Source organism: Balaenoptera musculus, chromosome 2 (assembly GCF_009873245.2).
Source record: "Balaenoptera musculus isolate JJ_BM4_2016_0621 chromosome 2, mBalMus1.pri.v3, whole genome shotgun sequence".
Taxonomy (NCBI): Eukaryota; Metazoa; Chordata; class Mammalia; order Artiodactyla; family Balaenopteridae; genus Balaenoptera; species Balaenoptera musculus.
In genome coordinates, this window is record NC_045786.1 from 170230054 (window position 1) to 170249612 (window position 19559).

At 53.5% G+C, this 19559-nt stretch overlaps 1 protein-coding gene across 4 annotated transcripts in view; it reads right to left on the reverse strand.

Annotated features, from left to right (window-relative positions):
* Positions 1–19559, reverse strand: part of BCL11B (BAF chromatin remodeling complex subunit BCL11B) — a 90990-nt gene that overhangs the window by 39362 nt on the left and 32069 nt on the right. For 2 of the 4 annotated variants that reach the window (XM_036841301.1, XM_036841299.1), the window contains exon 3: positions 11917–12132. The exons of the other annotated variants lie outside the window; for them this stretch is intronic. In XM_036841301.1, coding sequence (XP_036697196.1) covers positions 11917–12132 — 216 coding nt within the window. The remainder of the gene's footprint in view (positions 1–11916; positions 12133–19559) is intronic. 4 annotated transcript variants of the gene reach the window in all.

Genomic DNA, 19559 nt, shown 5'->3' on the forward strand with positions numbered 1-19559 from the left:
TCTGTGCTGAGAGTGCTTCCACACCACCACACACACACACACATGCACACACACACACACACACGCATATATACACACACTCACATATACACACATGTATGCATGCACAGACATATAAACACATGCACTCACATATACACTCACACTCACATATACGTACAAAATACACACACATGTGTATACATACACACACGCACATGCATACATACACACACTCACATATACACACACGTATGCATGTACAGACATATAAACACATGCACTCACATATACACTCACACTCACATATACGTACAAAATACACACATGCGTGTACATACACATGCATGCACAAATACACACATTCATATACACATACACACACACATGCATACATACACACTCACATATACATACACATGTATGCATGTACAGACATATAAACACATGCACTCACATTCACACTCACATATACATACAAAATACACGCACATGCGTATACATACACATGCATGCACAAATACACACATTCATATACACATACACACAAATATACACTCAGATATTAACACACAAACACACAGGGCCTCCTATTACGGGGTCTGTGCCAGGCCCAAGGACCTGGCAGAGGCAATGGGAAAAACCAGGGAGAATATTACATGAGGCGATGTTTTGCTCCAAACGAAAAAGCCATGGAATGTTTTCCCTCAAGTCTTGGTTATTTCTTGCAGGTCCACTCAGACCCGGCTCATCACAGCCTCGCCCAGAGGGAAGCCCTGACCCTCCTGGTCCCGGAGTTAAACCAGCTTCAGTCCTCCCAGTGGACCAGGTGTGGCCACAGTCAGGCCGCTCAGGGACTATCCTCCCAGCAAAGACATGCACGGCCAAATGGGGGTTCCTGACCCTCTGACCCACCCCCGTCCCCACCCTGCTCCACAGGCTGCCGCACCCTGACGTGGTGACATCACACATGTGCATCTTCCTGAAAAGATGCTCGCTGTCTTAGAAAATGCAGACTAAAAATACCCCTGGCTTCTCAGAGCCGGTCTACAAAAATAATTATATTTTCTTTAAAAAAAGCAGATTATAGGCAAGTATGTGTCCAGCTATTTTTAGCTTCTATTCAACTCTACTAATTTTTTCTCATAATAATCATTGCAGACTTTTTTTTTTTAAAGCCACCCACCTCTCTGTTAATAATTGTGTTCTGACTTGGCACAGGGGACTGGGAGGGGGGCACACAGCCTTCCGTAAACCATGCAGGTCTGAGTGCTGCCCAGAGGTGACAGCGTCTGAGAATCACCGAATTCCCGGGGAAAGGAACATGTGGCCATTCCACCGGAGACCAGCTCCAAGTTCAACCCCCCACACATTTGGGGGACTCCTTGCATGCGCCTGAATCTGTCCCAGAACTCAGGAGTTCACAGAGGGCACCGAACTGGGGTTCCTGGTCTGGAGGGGCTCACAATCCTGGAAGGGGTATGTCGTGGGTTGAATGGCGGCCCCCCGAAATGAAACACCCATAACCAAATCCTTAGAATCGTGACTATGACCTTATTTGGAAAAAGGGTCATTGCAGACATAATTAAGTTCAGAATCTGAGATGTCGCCCTAGATTACCCGGGTGGGCTCTAAATCCAATGACAATTGTCCTTTTAATTATCCAGGAGAGAAGACAGACCCCCAAGGAGGAGGCCACGTGACCAGGGAGGCAGAGACGGGGAAGGATGCGGCCACAAGCCAAGGAATGCCCGGAGCCACCAGAAGCTGGAAGAGGCCAGGAGCAGATCCTCCCCTTCAGAGGGCGCACAGCCCCGCTGACATCTTAGCAAGGCTGGCATGATGACCCCCAAGCAGAGGCAGACAGGAGAGGCTCAGAGAGGGGCAGCACAGGCCCCGGGACACCAGCCAGCTCTAACCTTGCCCCCAGGTGTCCCCACTCTAAATACACTTTCTGCTGAACTGAACCCAAATCAACGCCCTGAGGACACAGCAGGAAGGAAAGTGAAAACTGTCCATCTGCAAAACTTTCTTCCCCTCAACTCTCAAGCTAGTGAAATGTTTAGCTGACAGCCAAAAACCAGCATCTGGGAGACGGGGCCATGGTGGGGAAGCGTTTACAAGAGAGATTGATGTTAGAGACCCTGAAAGGAACTGAAGACACTGGCCCGTGACCAGGGCCACAAGCACCAAGCCTGAGTCAGGGGGGGCCGGTTCCATCCCGGACGCTCAGGCCTATTAACCACATAACCTGGGCCAGCTGGTGTCCACATCCCTGAGACTCGGGGTCCTCAACTATAAACTCCAACGGTCAGGTGAGGAGACTGGGCCCCTTGAGCCCTGCTGGCAAGGAATGTGAAACGGTGCAGACACTGTGGGACACATATGGGCGGTTCCTCATTGAGTTAAACTTGAATTACCATATGATCCAGCAATTCCACTCTGGGTATTCACCCAAAGAACTGAAGGCAGGGTCTCCCACTATTATGCGTACACCCACACTCCCAGCAGCACTATTCACAGTAGCCAGAAGGTGGAAATAACCAGTGTCCATCACAGGACGAATGGATCAACTCCGGTCCAGCCACACAACGAATATTACTCAACCTTCAAAAGGAAGGTGTAACCTCTATGGGAAAAGAATCTGAAAAAGAATGAATATATGTATATGAACTGCATCACCTAGCTGTATACCTGAAACTAGCACAACATTGTAAATCAACTCTACTCCAACAAAAAATAAAAATTATATTTAAAGAAAGAAAGAAATAAAAAGGAAGGTGATTCCGACACATGCTGTAACCTTGAGGACCTAATGCTGAGTGACACAAGCCAGACACCAAAAAGACCGTGATTCCACTCATAGGAGAGCCCCCGAGGGGTCAGACTCATAGAGACAGGAAGTGGAATGATGGTTGTGGGCTGGAGCGGTGGCGGGGGGCGGGGGAAATGAGTGTTTAATGGGGACAGAGCTTCCATTTGGGATGACGAAAAAGTGCTGGCGATGGATGGTGGTGATGGTAGCAGAACAATGTGACTGTACTTAATGCAACTTGACTAAAAAGGGTTAAAATGGTACATTTCATGTTTTGCATAGTTTACCATGATTAAAAAAAAAAAAAAATCCAGCACACATAGGCTCAAACCGTTTCGAGAAAGAATCGGTGCAGATGACCATATGCAGCCCGTGCACACAGTGGGCCCTCAAGCAGTGGTTCCCTTTACTAGTAAAGCAAGAATAAGACAAGGCGCTGGTTAATAAAGCACAAGGAAATTCAAGACGAGGGCGCCTGCGTCAGAAAGCACTGCTTACATACAGCTCCAAGGGCGACTCAGGCATCCGGGGGCCTGGTCCCACCAGCCACTCCTCACCTCTTATGAACAAAGGCAATCATTAAAAATGTCTGGGCTTATGAAGAGACTCCAACTGCCCCGTCTCTGCAGGTAGTGACTCCGTTTTTGCATTAACCTCCCTGGAGAAGTTCCGAGCTCTCTGATCCCTTCCGCTGAAATCATAAAACACAGGCATTCTTATCTCCCTGAGCTGCTCTGTGATTCATAACTTGCTCCTCTCCCTCACACCTGCCAGGTAGAAGGCCAGCAGGTGGGCAGTCTGGGAGCCAGAAAGCAAGAAAAGGAGCAGGCTGTGGTTCCCAGACCCGAGGAGACCTGGGTTCAAATCCCACCTCTGCCGTCTACCAGCTGTGCAATTCCGGGCAAGTCGCATCACCTCTCTGGTCACAGTCTCGTCACCTGTGAACTACAGAATAGGTTGCCTTCCTAAGGGAGAAGCTTACACGTGTGGGAAGGCCCCTGCAGAGAGCCTGATGCACAGTGGGGACACAAAAATGATGACCAGGCCATGACCCGGTGGCCCCCTGCTGCGTGTAAAGACGCTGATGGGAGAGGAAATCACGGTGGATGCATCACCCACCCTGACCACACACCGTGGTCACACCCCACCCCCACCCCGGGCTCTCGGTTATCATTAAATAACACCCAAGGAGGGGGTGGGAGTGAGGGGCAGGCTGTGATTCCCCGCAGGTATAACGCCGGGCAGCTCCGGGCAGCTAAACCCCACACAGAGGGACCCTTGCCCGCCAAGGAAGTCTTCCCATCGCTTTTTGGATTAACTTGGCCAGCCTTGATTATGTTTGGATAAACTTTATTTCATGGTTTAGACTATTTGGGTTTGATTGTGAAATATGTACAGTACACAGCCCCTCTGCCCTGACCGGCCCTGGGGTTTGAAAAGTCAAGTACATCTTGTTCCTCCCACCAAAAAAGCAACAAAGAACACCTCCAGCTGTTAAGGACGATGAAAAGTTGGTTTCTCCTGAAGGAGGAGAAATTGCTTCTAGGGAACTGTGTATGAAAATGAGGTGGGAACAGCATTCCCTGTATTTCTTTGGCTTGCTCTCACAAACATGAACACACCTTTTCTGGGTCTTCATCATTCACCAGCACCGAGAGGGCTCGGCCAGCCCAAGCACTGGGAAGACCAAGATAGGGATAGAAGTCAACCTGGTATGTGAAGGAATTTGAGGTTGATTTGATGAGAAAAGCTTTTCCCATGCTCCAGGCCTCTTCTTCAATGTCAAAACTTCCCTCTGGTGGTCTGAGGGTCCAGAAAAACTCTGTGTCCCGGCAAGTCACTAACAACTCAGACCCCTTAGGGGCCAGCCGGGGCTACAGAAGGCTCACTGGGTCAGCAGGACCCCTCTTGGCAGGTACCCACACCCACATCTGTCACTGACCCACGCCTTGGAAGAAGCCTGTCCCCTCCGCCAGCCTCACCTTCTCCATCAGGAAAACCCCAGTGGTCCTTGGGGGCCCTCCCAGCTCCCACAAGCCCAGTTGTTTAACTTCCTTTAAGCAGAGAAAGGCATCACGGAGAGTGTACCTCGCACTCTGTGCTCCCCCACTGCCGTGAGCTCCTCGAGGGCAGAGACCCCAGGGAGCTCGTTCCTGGATCCCTGCGTCCAGCCCAGATCAGGCACCAGCATGATCGGTGAAGGACGGAAGACGCAGGGGACTCTCCCAGGATCGTGTCCGAGTGTGGTCTGGTCCCTCACGGGTGAGCTGCTTTCCTGTTGCCCACGTCTGAGCCACCAAGCAGCCAAACGTGAAGCCGGAAGGGAGAGCCGAGAACACGACTTCACAGCTGGCCAGACCTGAGTTCCGATCTCAGTTCTGCTGTTTGTGTGCTGTGTGACCCTCGGGGCATTGCTTGGCCTCTCTGAGCCCCAGTATCCTCATGAGCAAAAGGATGGAGCTGCCTTTCCTTACAGGTGTTATGACGACGGGTGACTGAGTGAGGTATGCAAAGTGCCCAGGACAGTGCTGGGAACTAGCAGGCCCTTCAGACACAGCGGCAAGTCTTAGCAGCAGTGATGGCGGTGGGCCTTCCTCCTCTTTCATTCATGCTAAGAAAACCTCCCAGGCAGGACTTTCAAAGAGATGGCAACCAAGTCATCATCGAGGTACGGGGTACCCAAGGCTTTTCAACAGCCCAGTCTTCTCCTTCCTGCCCCCCACACTTTCCTTTGCCTCTGCTTCCCCACGTGCTGGCGATCAGCAGTGGCCACCCCAGAGTGGAGGCCCATCAGGGGACCCTCCAAGGCAGGGATCAAGAGCAGATACTTCTAGTGTCCCCATTTCCCAGATGGGGAAACTGAGGCTTGGAGAAAGGAAGTGGCTGGCCCAGGGTCACATATTCACACCCGTGCACCTTGAGAACAAGGACTAAGCACGGTCCCGTCTCTGGAGCTTCCCACAATGCCTGCAGCTCTTCTGCCAATATGTGACCACTGTGGCATTTAAGTTCAAGCATAAATCCATGCCACAGAAGAGATGCCCAAGAAGAGATGGAGCTGCCAACGATCAAAGCACAACCACGGAACGTCTCAAACCTGGGACGCACAGAGGCAGGTCCCCACTGCAGATGGCAAAACTGGGGGTCCGAGAGGCTAGGTACAGGGCTCCCCAAAGCAAAATTTCTATCCGTTGCCAAATCTAACTGCACGTTTCACGTGGCTTCAGCTAGACGATGAATTTCCTTCTCCAGTTTTCAATATGAACTCAAGAGGGGCAGAATAGCCTAGTGGGCAGAGCCTGGGGGACTCGGTCCAAGCCGGCTCTGCCACACACATCTTGTGGTCTCTTCCCCACTCTCTGCCTCGGTGTCCCTCATCTAGACAATGAAGGGGTTGGGTGAGATGATCTCTCGGGACCCATGATCCTAGATCGTTTAAAATTAACTCAAGAGGCGGACCCATTTCTGGAGCATTCCATCCAAGCAGAGGGCGCACAGCCTCCTCTGCCCCTTTCGGATTCCCTTTCAAGCTGCAGAACGTGGCCGCCTTGCTCTGAGATCTCTGATGTCGGTGGTCAGTGCTGGTTCTTCACATCCACTAACTGCTTTAAAGCGTTGCACCCAGCGCTGCATTAAAAATTAATTACACATGCTATTTTATTGCCAGTGCATAATGTAATGAGCACCAGCTGTGCTAAACAGCCAAACTCCTTTTTAAGACAGCTATAAAAAAAAAGAAAGAAAGAAAGAAACTGCACTTCCAAATGCCTCTCCTGTCAGAGCAGAAAAACAGCAACATCTTGTGCGGATTTGAACAGAACTCTTTGATTTAGCTCTGCCTTCAGAACGTCTGAAGGGCCGGCTTGGAGAGGGAAACGAAATCTGGTGTGGCTGCACCGGTCTCCACTCCGGGATGTTGCTGGGACCCCCCTTTTATCTAAGGACAGTCACGTGGGTAGGTGTCCCTGCCCCCCCAACTAGGCAGCCTCGTACTCCTTCTGGCCCCCAATCCCCGTCTGGCGCCCGGTGGTGCTGGAGGAGATGTGAGTCTGCAGTTCTGGAGGACAGGGGACTTTTCTGGAGTCCACCCGAGCCCTGCCACCCTCCGTCCCGGGAGCCCTGCAGCTCTCCATGGCCTCTCCCGGCACTTCCTCCAATTACTGAAGGAGGTGCCTGGGTTCTAAAGGCAGGTGGTCAAGGGCAGCCTCTGCAGCAGCGTGATCCCAAGAAGCCAGCAGACACCAGAGCAGACTCCAGGAACCACCGATAAGCTGGACCACCAGCCCCTTGCACGATGTAGACACCGGCGCAGGGCGTACAGATGACTCTTTAAATTTGCAATAACTCCCCTGAAAGCCCTTCCTCCACAGCGATCCAACCACCGTGGCCCCTGGGACCTGGTGAGCCCAGAAAGACCCCACAAGGAATGCGACTTTGCAGAATCAGGAGAAAGGCAAGGGCGTGTCTGGAACCTTCCCCGAGAGAGTGCTTCTGTCCACCCACACTCACCCACACTCACTTCTCTTCTTCACCCCATACTCACCCCTCCCCCCAAGGTCTCCCTGGAGGCCCCCACGCCCCACCGGAGCGCCTCTGCACCCCCTGCCCCAGACTGGAGGCACGGACCAGCAGGGGTCTGGAGAGCGTTGCCGTCTTGGTCCACACCGCCCTGCGGCTGCTCACTGATCCTCCAGTGTCACTCAAACCCAGACCGAAATGAAACTACGGCTTGCTTCTTGTTCTGGTATGAAATGTGCAAAGCACAGACCATATCATTAACATAAAACTTCCAGAAATAAGACCACTTTCCAGACAGACTGTATTAATTGCATCAAGCTTCCACAGCTAGGGTGGTCTAAGCTACGGCATCCCATTGGAAGGATTCGGTTATAAAAACCAACGCAAAATGAACACTGGGATATAACTGAAAGAGGAGAAGACGACAGAGTCTACTGTGAAACCCTACTATTTACTTACAGGTATTCTTTTATCTTTATTGTCCCTTTAACCCATGCCAAGAAACCCCAGACTAGTTAAATAACACAGCAAGCACAATTTCAGTAGAAAAGTAAATTGGATTTAACTTTACAAGATTGCCCTGTGATTTCAGCATATACTAATGACTGCAACTGACTCCTTCTATTAAATCCAAACACTTCACTTCCCCGAGCCGGGATCCTGTGCGTTCTTGCTGAAGACCTTGAACTTCACCAAGCGCATGTATTAATCATTATGGCTGATGACCATTTGTGGCTTTTAAATATGCAATGAAGTTTCTCGGTTCCTTTTCCACTTCCCAATGCTGGTACATGATCTGAGCCAGCCAAAAGGCTAAATGCCTTTAAGAATGGAAACTAGGGATCCAGCTTGATTCCAAACAGAGCCGAGCAGGTAATGATATAATGATGTGAAACCCATCCTGCTCATGCATGAGTCAGAATGTCTGGAGGGCTCGCTCAGCAAGAGGCATTGTTCTCAGCACCTAGCGTGTATGACCTCAGCCAGTCCTCAGAACAAGTCTTCAATGACCCCCATTTTACAGGTGGGGAAACTGAGGCAGAGGGTGGAAATGACTTGTCCAAGGTCACAGAGCCATACAGGACTGAGCAGTCTGATACTCTGCAGTCTGATACTCTGACGACTGCCTCCCAATGGTAGAAACCTCAGAATAGGGAAGGGTTCAGGGGTCCAAAGCCGAGTGGTTCTCTGAACACCCCATCCCTGCCTTGGGAACCCCGGCCAAGTCCCATACCCAGGCATCCCTAGCATCTCAGTAATCGAAACTGATCAATATGTTCTGCTTTAGAGATCAATATGAGGAGCCTCGTTTTTAAATGCTACATATGTACCACACACACGTGTGTATGTGTGTGTGTGTGTGTATATATATATATATATATATATATTTACACAAGGGGAAACTGAGGCCCAGAGAGGGGAAATGACTTATTCAAGGTCACCGGGCAGGTGGAGTGAAGGCCAAGACCACAGCCTTAGACTTTTGATTCCCCGGGCACCTTGGAGAAGTTCCTACGTGGAATTTCTCAGGGAAGAAGTTTCAGTTTCCAGGAACACCCCAACTCAACAGAGTCAAAAAGCAAAGGGGACCCCGCCTTCCCACTGTGACCATCAGAAGGAGATCTGGGGTTGGGGTCCTGGGAGGTGGGGCTGTTGGGATGCCGCCAGCCGGAAAGGTACACAAACACACATACCTGTGTGGTTTTCTCCCCCATAAAAATCACATCCTTCTATAAATAACCTCAAATGCATTCACGGGCATGCAATTAACCTGTGTGAAACATGGTTACACCAGGGTTTTCCGTATTAATTTGAAGAGATAGGTTCAGTGCGTCCTGATCCGAAAAGGGACAGAACAAAGTAAGGACGGCGGCCCCTTTCCATCTTGACAGAGGACCGCTTCTTCCTAACGGGTTACTGGGAATTTAATGACTCCATTCAACTACTAATTAAACAGGCACTAAAACACTTTAGCAAACAGCCCAGTGCCAGGGACAGAAGCCACAAAGGGACCAAAACCACTGGAATAGGATATTTCAGGTACTGAAACTGATCTGAAAATACGATGGCCCAACCTGGTGCAGGCTAATTACCGCAGACCATCGATGAAAGATCAGTGCCAGCGATCAGGGTAGAGCGTCGAAAGCTGAGAGTCGGCCCCTTAGCAGGTCAGGAGGAGAGGTCCCAGGGACCCCAGGAATAGACACAGCCCCACCTCACTCCCCTCCCCAGCACTGCCAGCAAGCATAGCGGCTGCTCACGGGCTCTGAGCCCTCACGGCATCAAATTCTAAAATCAAGGAAGGCCTCTAAGCCAGGTGAGTCAACACCAAAGGTGAAGCAGGTGCAGGATGAGCGACCCAGGATCAAACCCCACTTCTGCTCTTCCATCCCCTCCCTACAGGTCCCCATTCCCACTCCACCACCCGGCCCACCAGACTGCAAGCTGCAGGAGGTCTGGGACCTGCCATGATGGACCGCACTGTGGTTTGCACAAGAATGAATGAATGGGGAATTCCCCGGCGGTCCAGTGGTTAGGACTCCGCACTTCCAGTGCTGGGGGCCAAGGTTCGATCCCTGGTCGGGAAACTGAGATCCCGCAAGACGCGCAGCGCGGCCAAAAAAAAAAAAATGAATGGATGAATGAATGAATGAGTGAGTGAACGAATGAAGTCAAGCTTCTTTTTCTCATCTGTAAAGTGGGGACAGTAAACCCACCTCCTAAGGTGACCGTGAGGAATAAATTCAAGAACGCACACAAAATGCCTAGCACAAGGCAGCACACAGCAGGTCCTCGATTCACGGTCCCTACAAGGAAGCGGGTGGCACTGTGGCTGAGAGAGTGACTGGGTGAGAACGTCCCCAGGATGTAGGCAGAGGCATGTGGCTCAGCGGGAAGAGGGGTGGCCTTGTCGGGAGGCATCCTGACAACAAATCCCAGTTCTGCAACCTGGGCCCAGCCACTCACTCTCCCCGAGCCTCTGCTTCCCCATCTGTAAAACAGGGGTGTAACAGCTCCCGCTCGGGACCACAGCTTCTAAGCAGAGCCAGAGGTTAAGCAAAGCGGAAAGTTAAGCAAAGCCCCAGGCACTCCACTGCCAGGGAAAGCGTGTTCCCGCACCACAGCACTTAACCGAGTCCAGTCACGAACACTCAGGCTGATCTGTGACAGTACGGCCCCCCGAGTGGTTGCAGGGCTGCAGCACTAACTACAGGAAGCCGTTAGAGCGGGGCAGCCACTCAGACGGAGCCGGCATCCCACACCCAGCAAGCAGGGATCACGGCACAGACCTACGGGGCTGGGACCGGAGCCCCAGTCACCGTGGGCACCCGGGCAGCCCGGGGCAGGGAGCCGGCTTCTTTGTAAGCTGTGCAGACTCCTTCCCAGGTGATTCAGTCTTTGCTTTGTGCGTTCAAGACACAAGCCCAGTACCTATGACGTCACGATCTGTCACAGCAAGGGGTGCTCAAGGCTGCAGGCCAACCCCAGCAGCAGGAAGGCCCGGGGAGCTCTTGACCCTGGAGCTGGGCCGCCTGTGGCCCTCTGCAGATCTGTGGCTCTAACAGGGACCATCCCTTGGGACGGCTTCAATTAAAAGCAAAACCTGCCCAATAAACATAGCTTTCCTTTTACCACCCGAGTCAAGAGAAAGCCTGCCACGTGCCCGGTGAGAAAGCAGGGACACGGAATCTGCCCCGGCTCGGCACCATCCCTCTCCTGTCCTGGCCCCTGAAGGACACGCGCCACCACCGGTGTCTGTGTCGGCGTCCCGGCTCCCCTGGCCTCAGTGCTTTTCGCATCAGGCTCCGCGAAGATACTGGGCAGGAGAGGCTGGAATGAGAGGTCCCTGCCTGCAAATTCCAGGGACCCCAGGCCAGAGCAGGAGTTTGCATTTTGTCCGGGGAGGGAGAAGGGATGTAACAGAGAGCAGGTCGGGTCGCCGCACTGCCCCGTCTGCCCTCTGTATAATGGGCAGCCACGCCGACCCGGAGCTGGGCGCTCAGCCCCGCCCCTACCCCAACTCCCCACACACACCCCACATGTTTCACTCCCTCCCAGAGCCGAAGCTAACAGGCCCCTTCAGAGAAAACTTTTTTCTAAAAGTTAATGGGCAACACATTCTCGCAAAGAGAAACTCAGCATTTTGGACGGCTCCAGGGATGTACACAGACAACCAAAGAATCTTCTCCTAGCCGTGAGCTGGGGTGAGGGTACTGGCTGGGGTTGGGGAGAGGGGGGCGGCAGTGGCGAGGGCAGAAGAAAACCTCAGATGTTAAACGTTATCCAATTAAACTTTAGCTAAACAGCCCAAAGAGATGAAATTTGGAGGCTGGGGGAAGGCGTTCTGGGAGTGAGACCTCAGAATGGGTGGAGGCACGGGGGCACCTCCTGACCAATGGGGACCAGAGCACCCGGGTACAGTTCTGTCCACATCCTTCGCCACTTCCCCGGCGCCTCCCCAAAAGTGCCTTCCGGGGTGCAGGTTGCACGTCTCCCCTGGGTCCCCACCTTGCCCCAGCCCACCTGGGAGAGGCAGCCGCCAGCCCTGCCCAGGGCACACCCGCCATCCCCGGGAGCCCGCCCCCACCGCGGCCGTCGGTTACCTGACAACTGACACTGGCATCCAAAGGGAGCCTCCGTCTGACCCTCACCCTGAGTCCCGTCACCCGAGACAGGGCGCGCGCTGCAGCACGGCAGGGGGAAGCAGGGCGGTAGAGCGCCCAGGGCACGCAGAGGTGAAGTAATCACAGATGTGTGAGGGTGGGAGGAGGAAGCAGCTATGGGGGCCATCGCTGGCAGCTGGGCAGGCCTGCACGGCCCTGGAGAAAAAACAATAGAAAAGGCTGGTCAGTCGGACCCTGGACTGGGCAAGGGCTTTCAGGGTGTGGAACGGGGCCCGGGGCAGAGGGCTGCAGGCTGCCCTTCCAGGGTGGGGGGCTCAGGGTGCCAGCCCCTGTGGGGGGCTTGGCGGGGGCGGGGAGGGGGGATGCAGCCGGGACTCGGGCAGGGGCAGGGGTCAGGAAGCGGGTGGGGGCCTGAGGGGCTCCTACGTATGTCCCAGCTGCCAGGTTGGGCTGTCTTGGGACCAGACTTCCGTCCCAGGAGGCCTAATGCCGGGGCTGGGACAGATAGGAGCTGTTGGGGGCCCCTGGTCCCAGGAAGGTCTCCCAGGTGGGACTTCTGGAGTGTTCTGGAGCAGACTCCATTTGGGGATTTGTTTCCCCAAATCTGGGCCACCCCCCTCTGGAAGAACCCAGGAAGTTCCAGGCCACCACTGTTCGCTCTATCAGGATGGGCTGCTGGTGGCAGGCCTCGGACACCTCCAGGCCACCTCCCAGCGCCTGGGCACTGCTGAGCCTCCAGTCCGGAGGACCGCCAGCCGGTGCCCCCTCCGGCCCACAGTCCTCAGCAACCGACACCTACACGCAGCACCCAAGCCCCAAGGCCTGTGGGACGGCTCTGAACCCCCCCCACCCCGAGAAAGCCCTGGCACCGCCCAGCACCCCTCTTCACACCTCCCGGGTCTGACAGCCACAGCGCAGGGCCAGGGGCCTGCCTGTCTCCACCAGCCCTACGGCTCGCCCGGGCTCCCCGGCAAGGCCTGCGTTTGATTTGGCCGTTTATCTTAAATGGCTAAGAGACCACCAGGGCAAAACATTTGTGTGAAGCCCTTGCCAAAACCACAAGTGAAGAAGCCCAAATTCCCTGGGTAAATAATTGAGCGGAGAAGCATCAGACAAAAGGAAAACATCAACAAGATGACGGGCAGCTGGGCCCCGGGCCGGCTCTGCCAGGGATGCCACCCCGCACCCCCATGCTGTCAGTGCCCCGCACAGGTCTACAGGGGTGGAGATCTGCCCACTCTACGGCCCCCATGAGGGAGTACCCCTCCAGAAGAGCCACAGGGCCCTGCAAGCCCACCGTTGAGCCAGCAGCCTACCAATCTTGATCGTGAGTGAGCTTCCCAGCATGCCCTTGGGGGCAGGGCTCAGAGACCCACTGCACAGACCAGGAAACTGACCACATGACTGCAGAAAACTGCAGACACCAGCAGCCAGTCCCACCAAAATCCCGGCTGGCTGACTGGCTCCAGAACCAGGGCTCTTTCTCTGTGACCCCTGTCTCTCCAAAACGGGTATTATCCAGGACCGGGGGCATTAGAGCATTTGAGGACCACTTGCACATGTCCTGCCAAGAGGCCAACGCTAACACCACCACCCAGCACCTGGCCCTCTGGGCCAATGAAGACCTCGTGCTAGGCTAGGCTCAGGGCTCAGGCCATTTCTGAGCCCATGACACAGCCCTGGAAGGTGTGGCCAAGACCTCATGCGCTGTTCCAGCCACAGACACTGAGCGCAAGGCCGTGCCCCAGATTTGGTGCAGGCCCTCAGGAAAGGTCAGCACCTGAGACCAACGTCGGCCACCTCCTCCCGGAAGCCTGCCCTGGCTGGTCCTTGCCTGAAACTCCCCAGCAGTGGACACAGCATGTTCGTCCTGTCAACCACGTCAGCCCCGCTTCACACCATGGAAGGCTCCGGGTCATCGTAACTGTGACAGCGGCTTTGTGCTGGGCCCCTACCACAAGGAGCTGGGCTCACCTCACCACAAACACCCCACTCGGCAGGGAAGACCACCCCCCATTCCACAGGGGGGAAACTGAGGCTCGGGGAGGTCTGGACTCGAACCCAGTGTGTCTCCAAAGCCTGGATGTGCCCTGCCTCCGCCTGGGGCTGCAGCTGGGGTGGAGTAACCAGGGCCCCCCAGAATCTTGAGAGGAAGGGTGGGAGGGAGCCTGAGGGTCCTTGGGCTGAGTCGGGCCGCTGGAGGTTACAAAAAACAACTCCGGGCCCCCAGGTTCTGGGTGAGGCCACAGCACAACCACCACCATTTACCATGGCTGAGAAAACCAGCAGGACGCCCAGGTAACTGCCGTCCCCGGCCGGAAGGGTGCAGAACCTGTGTGTCCGTGGTTGGGAGGAAGGACCAAAGGGCGTGTCTGGCCGCACCCCTCTCCTTCTGGAAAGGTCGGGCTGAGTTAGGCCAGAGTCTGTAAAGGCAAAAAGTCATCCTCCAACTCAGGTAGGGGTGGGGGGCTGGGCCGCCCCCTGGAGGGGCTTCTGAGTGGCCTCATTAGACTTCCGGCCTCCATGAAGCCCACCTGCTCCAGGGACTGGCTCAGTGGACGCAGGGGAGAGGGCAGCAAGGGTCAGGGGCTTCCAATCCTAAGCTGCCCACAGAGGACCCTCAGGGTGCTCTCAGAGGACCCTCTGCCCTGGGGGAGGTCCCCTCATCCCAGCCGGAGCAGCTTAAACCAGAGCCCTGCCCAAAGGTGGAACTCCAAAAACACTCTTCTGAAGCTGCAAAAGCCCAAGGTGATGCCAGGAGCCACCTATTGTATGATGACAGGAAGTGTCCAGAAGAGCAAATCCACAGAGACTGAGACGGAAAGCAGAGAAGTGGCCGCCAGGGGCCGGGGAGGGGGGCCGGGGGAGTAAGGGCTAAAGGGTAGAGGGTTTCTTTGGGGGGATGATGGAAATGCTCTGGCGTCAGAGAGTGTGACGGCTGCACAACATTGTGAACATACTCAAAACCACTGACTGCACACCTTAAACTGGTGAATTTTACGTTATGTGACTCTTATCTCAATTTTTTTTAAAGCCCAACGTGAAGACTGTCCCTGGCTGCAGCACCTGTCCCAGGCCACCTCCCAGCCCTGGGGGTGGCTGCCTTGAAAAGCGCAGCCAGGGAATCCAGAACACACTTGACAGAGGACTTGAGACCCTGTGACGAGACTGTGCACCTAAACGCAGGCGGAGGAAGCCCAGAGCACAGAGGCCACGCTGCCTCGGAGAGAGGCCCACGTCCGTCTCCTCCTCTGCCACTCCTGGCCGCGTGACCCGGGCTGAGTCACTGTCTCAGAGCCTCGCCTTTAAAGGAAGGTCAGGACACGCCTGGCCAGAGCCAGGCTTCTAGTAAACACCCAATAACCGTCACTATCCTTCATTTATTTTCCATTCTGGAACTTTCCCTAACTCCCTATGGTTCCTCCCCACAGCACGGCAGCAAAGGCCACCACCACCCGTCCCCACAAAGCCCTGAAAGGCACTCCTTTAAAAAGGCACTTTCTTTTGAGATCTAGGCCGGCTCCCCTCTGGAATTGGAACAGACACACGTGCACCGAGGTACGTGGCAGAGGGACGCCAAGACGCCACCTCAGCTTTACGTGGGATCCAGGTGGCTTAAAGATAAAATCCCGGCTGGCTCGATTCCTTATCATGGAAGTTCACTTTGGTTAAAGGAAAAAAGAAATAAACAATGGCTACATATGTCATCTCATTTAAGCCCAGCAGCCTTCCTATCAGATAGCTATTAGGACCCTCCTCTCACAAACAAGGAAACTGAGGCTGGGCGTCCAACACCACAAGGCTCAGAGGCCTGAGACCCTCGCTCTATGCAATCCGTACAGAAAGGTACAAAATGACCAAAATTCAGACCCCTAAGATGCTTCCTAAGCTCCAAATCCGGGTGATTTTGAATGCCTCCATTCCGCGGGAGTCTGTAACCAGCCATCTCCCTTCTAGAGGGGCCCTGCAGATGGTCCTGTCTCACTCTGCACACATGCGCACTACCCAGCAAACACGCCCACACGGACTGATGCAGACACAAAAAACTCCCTGGAAAAGCCCCAGCCTGGTTTCGAGGGGAAGGCGAGCCTTTCCCGACGCTGCATCCTCGGTGTCCCCTCCCACATGGGAGGGTTACAGATCCCCAGCTAGCAAGAGGAGTTCTAGAATACACTGTGCAGGAGATGTATATTTTTCTCCCTACTGCTGCCTTTCAATGGATACATTTTTTAAGCCAAGAACTCCTACTGATGGTGCAAAAATGAGTCATAGATCAAGGAGGGAGACAGACAGGGAGCGAGTGCCTGTGAGTGAGGGCCACTGGCAAGGAAACCTGACAGTCCCCGCGCCCCCTCCCCCCATGCCAAGACATTAATTCTCACAAGTCGGAGAAAATTACTATGCATGAATGCAAAAAGCATGATCAGGAGTAATTAACATGGCTTCATATGCAAATTTTATTAATGCAGAAGTACAAAGTCATTATGCAAATGAGACTTACGTCAACTCTCTTGACAAATATTCATCTCCGAGGCTCAAGTTTCTTCCTTTTTATTTATTTATTTAATTTCTCTCCCCCTCCCCCACCTTTTTTTCTCCTGGTGGTTTGATTTGGTTTTTCGATTTTTTTTTTTTTTTTTTTTTTTTTTTGCAGGTGGGGGGCAGGTAGTGCTGGTGGCCACTTCGGTGGCAGCAAACCACGAGGTCTGTTTGACAAGTCTGCAGAGTTGTTTTTCAACCAGAGAAATTTATTCTTGCGTTGTTGATTTTTTTTTTTTTTTGCGGGGGAGTGCTGCTGGCAGGGACAAGACAGCTCACAGGAGAAGAGGAAAAAGTAAAAAAATTAGAAAAAAGCTCTGGGCAGCAGGCAGCCAATCAAAACGCCAGAGCCTGTAATGAGGGCGATTGATAGCTGTTTGGCTTTTACTGCAGGGTAATGAACTAGACTCCAGTCTGAGGAGGGGGAAAATATGAATATTCATGAGACTGTGCTCCTGCCTTTGATGATTAAAGAAATTTTTAATATTCAAATAAGCACTTGCCAAGTGATTAACAAAGAACATGCACGCAGAAATATGGAAATGGGAGGCCGGGAAAGATTTGAGAGGCGAACAGACTGCAGGAAAGGCAGCCCCAAATTTCATAAACAAGATAGGCAGATAACCGGTTCGCACGCGGGCAAATAAAAACATTTCTTTCGATCGCTTAAATATTTTGCCAGCTACTTTTGTCTTAAGGATGATAAAAATATTAGTATTAAGCGGGAGGGGGTAGCAGGGAGGGAGAAAGAGAGAGAAAATCGCATGAAGTCAAATGCTCTGCTCACACTGAAGAATCCTGATCCTGACCCTAGGCCCACCTCCCCGCACCCCGATGGGAAATTGGGACTCTTTCTGGTTTGCTAGAGAGAGAAGATGGAGGGAAGACAGCTTAGACCTGAAAACCCAGTGATGGAGGTTCTGGCCTGCCTGTTTGGGGCACTACCCAAGTAGTGGGGATATGGCCTGGAGTTGGCATGTCCGCAGCAAGTGGTCATTTGTTGCTTCGAGGCTGGTCCAGAGGCCCAAAGGCAGGGGACCATGACATCTAGAGGCGGAGGGGGTGTGATTCTTGGGGTCTCCAACCTGGAGAGCTCAGGGCCTCCTCTGGACTCAGACCCTGGTCAAAACACCTAAGGAAAGTAGTCATAGGGAATAACAGGTCCATCTCGAGAAGGTGAGCAGGCTCAGACGCTAGCACGCGGTCCGGCCTGGGCCTCTGCAGGGCCATTGAGGGAAAGGGCTCCATCAATCCAACAGCCTCCATGAGCTGTCTGCTAGGGCTCCTATTTTAACAGCTCCACCACGGGTTCACGGTGAAGCACATAATAACAGTATTAGCTAGTAAAACGATCCTGCGGTTAAAATACATCTAATTAGCAGCCGATGACATCCATTTTGGCAATTTCCTATTTGAAAGAAGCAGAGCGCTACCTTAGAGACAGGCAGTGGATACTTACCCAATAAACCCAGGCCTTTCCATCATCTGTCTCCTTCTCTCTCTCCCTTTTTTGGGGGGACTGGGGAGGGGGGGGTAGAGAGTGGGGAGTGGCTGAGACAGTGGGACTAGAGAAGAAAGATCCTAAGGAGTCTTCTTTGTTACTCAATTTCCGAGCTACAAGGGTCCTGGGGGAGGGGTACTCAAAAAATAAATTCCTTCACTCCACAGGTATTATTTCATGTCTTTTTCTTAGTTTTTCATAACCAAGCTCTGGGAACCAGCGAAGACTAGAACTTGTTTTTTCATTTCACTATATATATATATAATATATATATATATAAAATAAGACAAAGCAGAAGGGGAATCCAAGGCTTTAAGTGAACGCAGTGAGTCGCCGTGAGAACCTGCAAAGCCCAAGGTCAGGTCCCCAAGGCAGGCCCCGAGGATGCGTGGGTGTGGGGACATGGCTTGGTCACTGCACCAGAGCTTTTGGGGGACCTAAAATCCCCTATGGGGCGCTGCGGCTCCCCAAGTCCCACTTCCCACTGCTGGATTCACATTTAGTCAGGCAAGTCTGAGCACCCACCAAGGTGTCCCTGGCTGCAGCAGGTTTGGGTTTGGGGGTTGCCTGTGTAAGGTCCTTTAGAAGAGAAGCAAGGAAAAGGAGAAATGAGGTCTCACGGGGTTTTGCAACAGCTGTGTTTCAAGCCTTCCTTTACGGTCATTACAGGAGAGACAAAACACATCGCTCCAATCCATGCCTTTCCTGAGGCTGCACGCTGCAAACAGCAGCCCTCTGGCCTGCCTGGGAGGGTGGAGATTCCGATGCAGGTGGAAGGGGCTGCTTGGCTTCCCTCACTGCAGCCTGGGCCTGGCCAGGCTTAGGAACACCGTGGGTACCCAGCGCCGGGCAGCAGGAGGGAGACCTGCGAGAACATCTCTGGGCTTAAGGCCAGGTCCACTGCCACTCCCCCAGTGCCCATCCAGAGACCGCCCAGAGCCCTGGTTTAACACCAGGGCATCTTCCTGCACCCACATTCTCAAGAAGGCTTGGCCACCGTGAGGAGGCCAGAAGCACAGCCCTCCCAATACCCCGAGCCAGGCCACCTCCCCCTTGTCTGCCTCCCACCTCCTGTGCTCCTGAGATCTGTCACGGTGAATCACCGCTTCAACTATTTTTGCTCTGCAGTACACGGCACATTTAATGCATCCCAGAAAAGGGAGAGGCGAGGCACAGGAACAACCTTGCCCCCCAAAAACACCACCACACCCGCTTTCCTCCTTCCACCAGGGCTCGAAAAGGGAACACCCTCCCGGGCAGCTGCATCTTGCAATTAGAAGCAGGCACACACGCACACCCCCTGGCCAGGTCCAAAAGCACCTGTTCCAATGACTACCAACCACAACTTCCTCAAGATGCAAGCAGCTGAAATACTCCAGGGCAGCAGATCCCCTTTCCTGCGCCCTGAGCCAAGGATCAGTGAGGCTACATCACAGATTCCAAAACCTTCCCTGGCCCTTCCAAAAGGTCCAATAAGGGAGCAGAGGAAATTTCAGGCACTGCTGGGGAGGCAGGGTGTGGCTGAACCATATTCTGTGAGCCATTTCGGGGTAAGATGGAGGCAGCTGAGCAAGTACTCGGG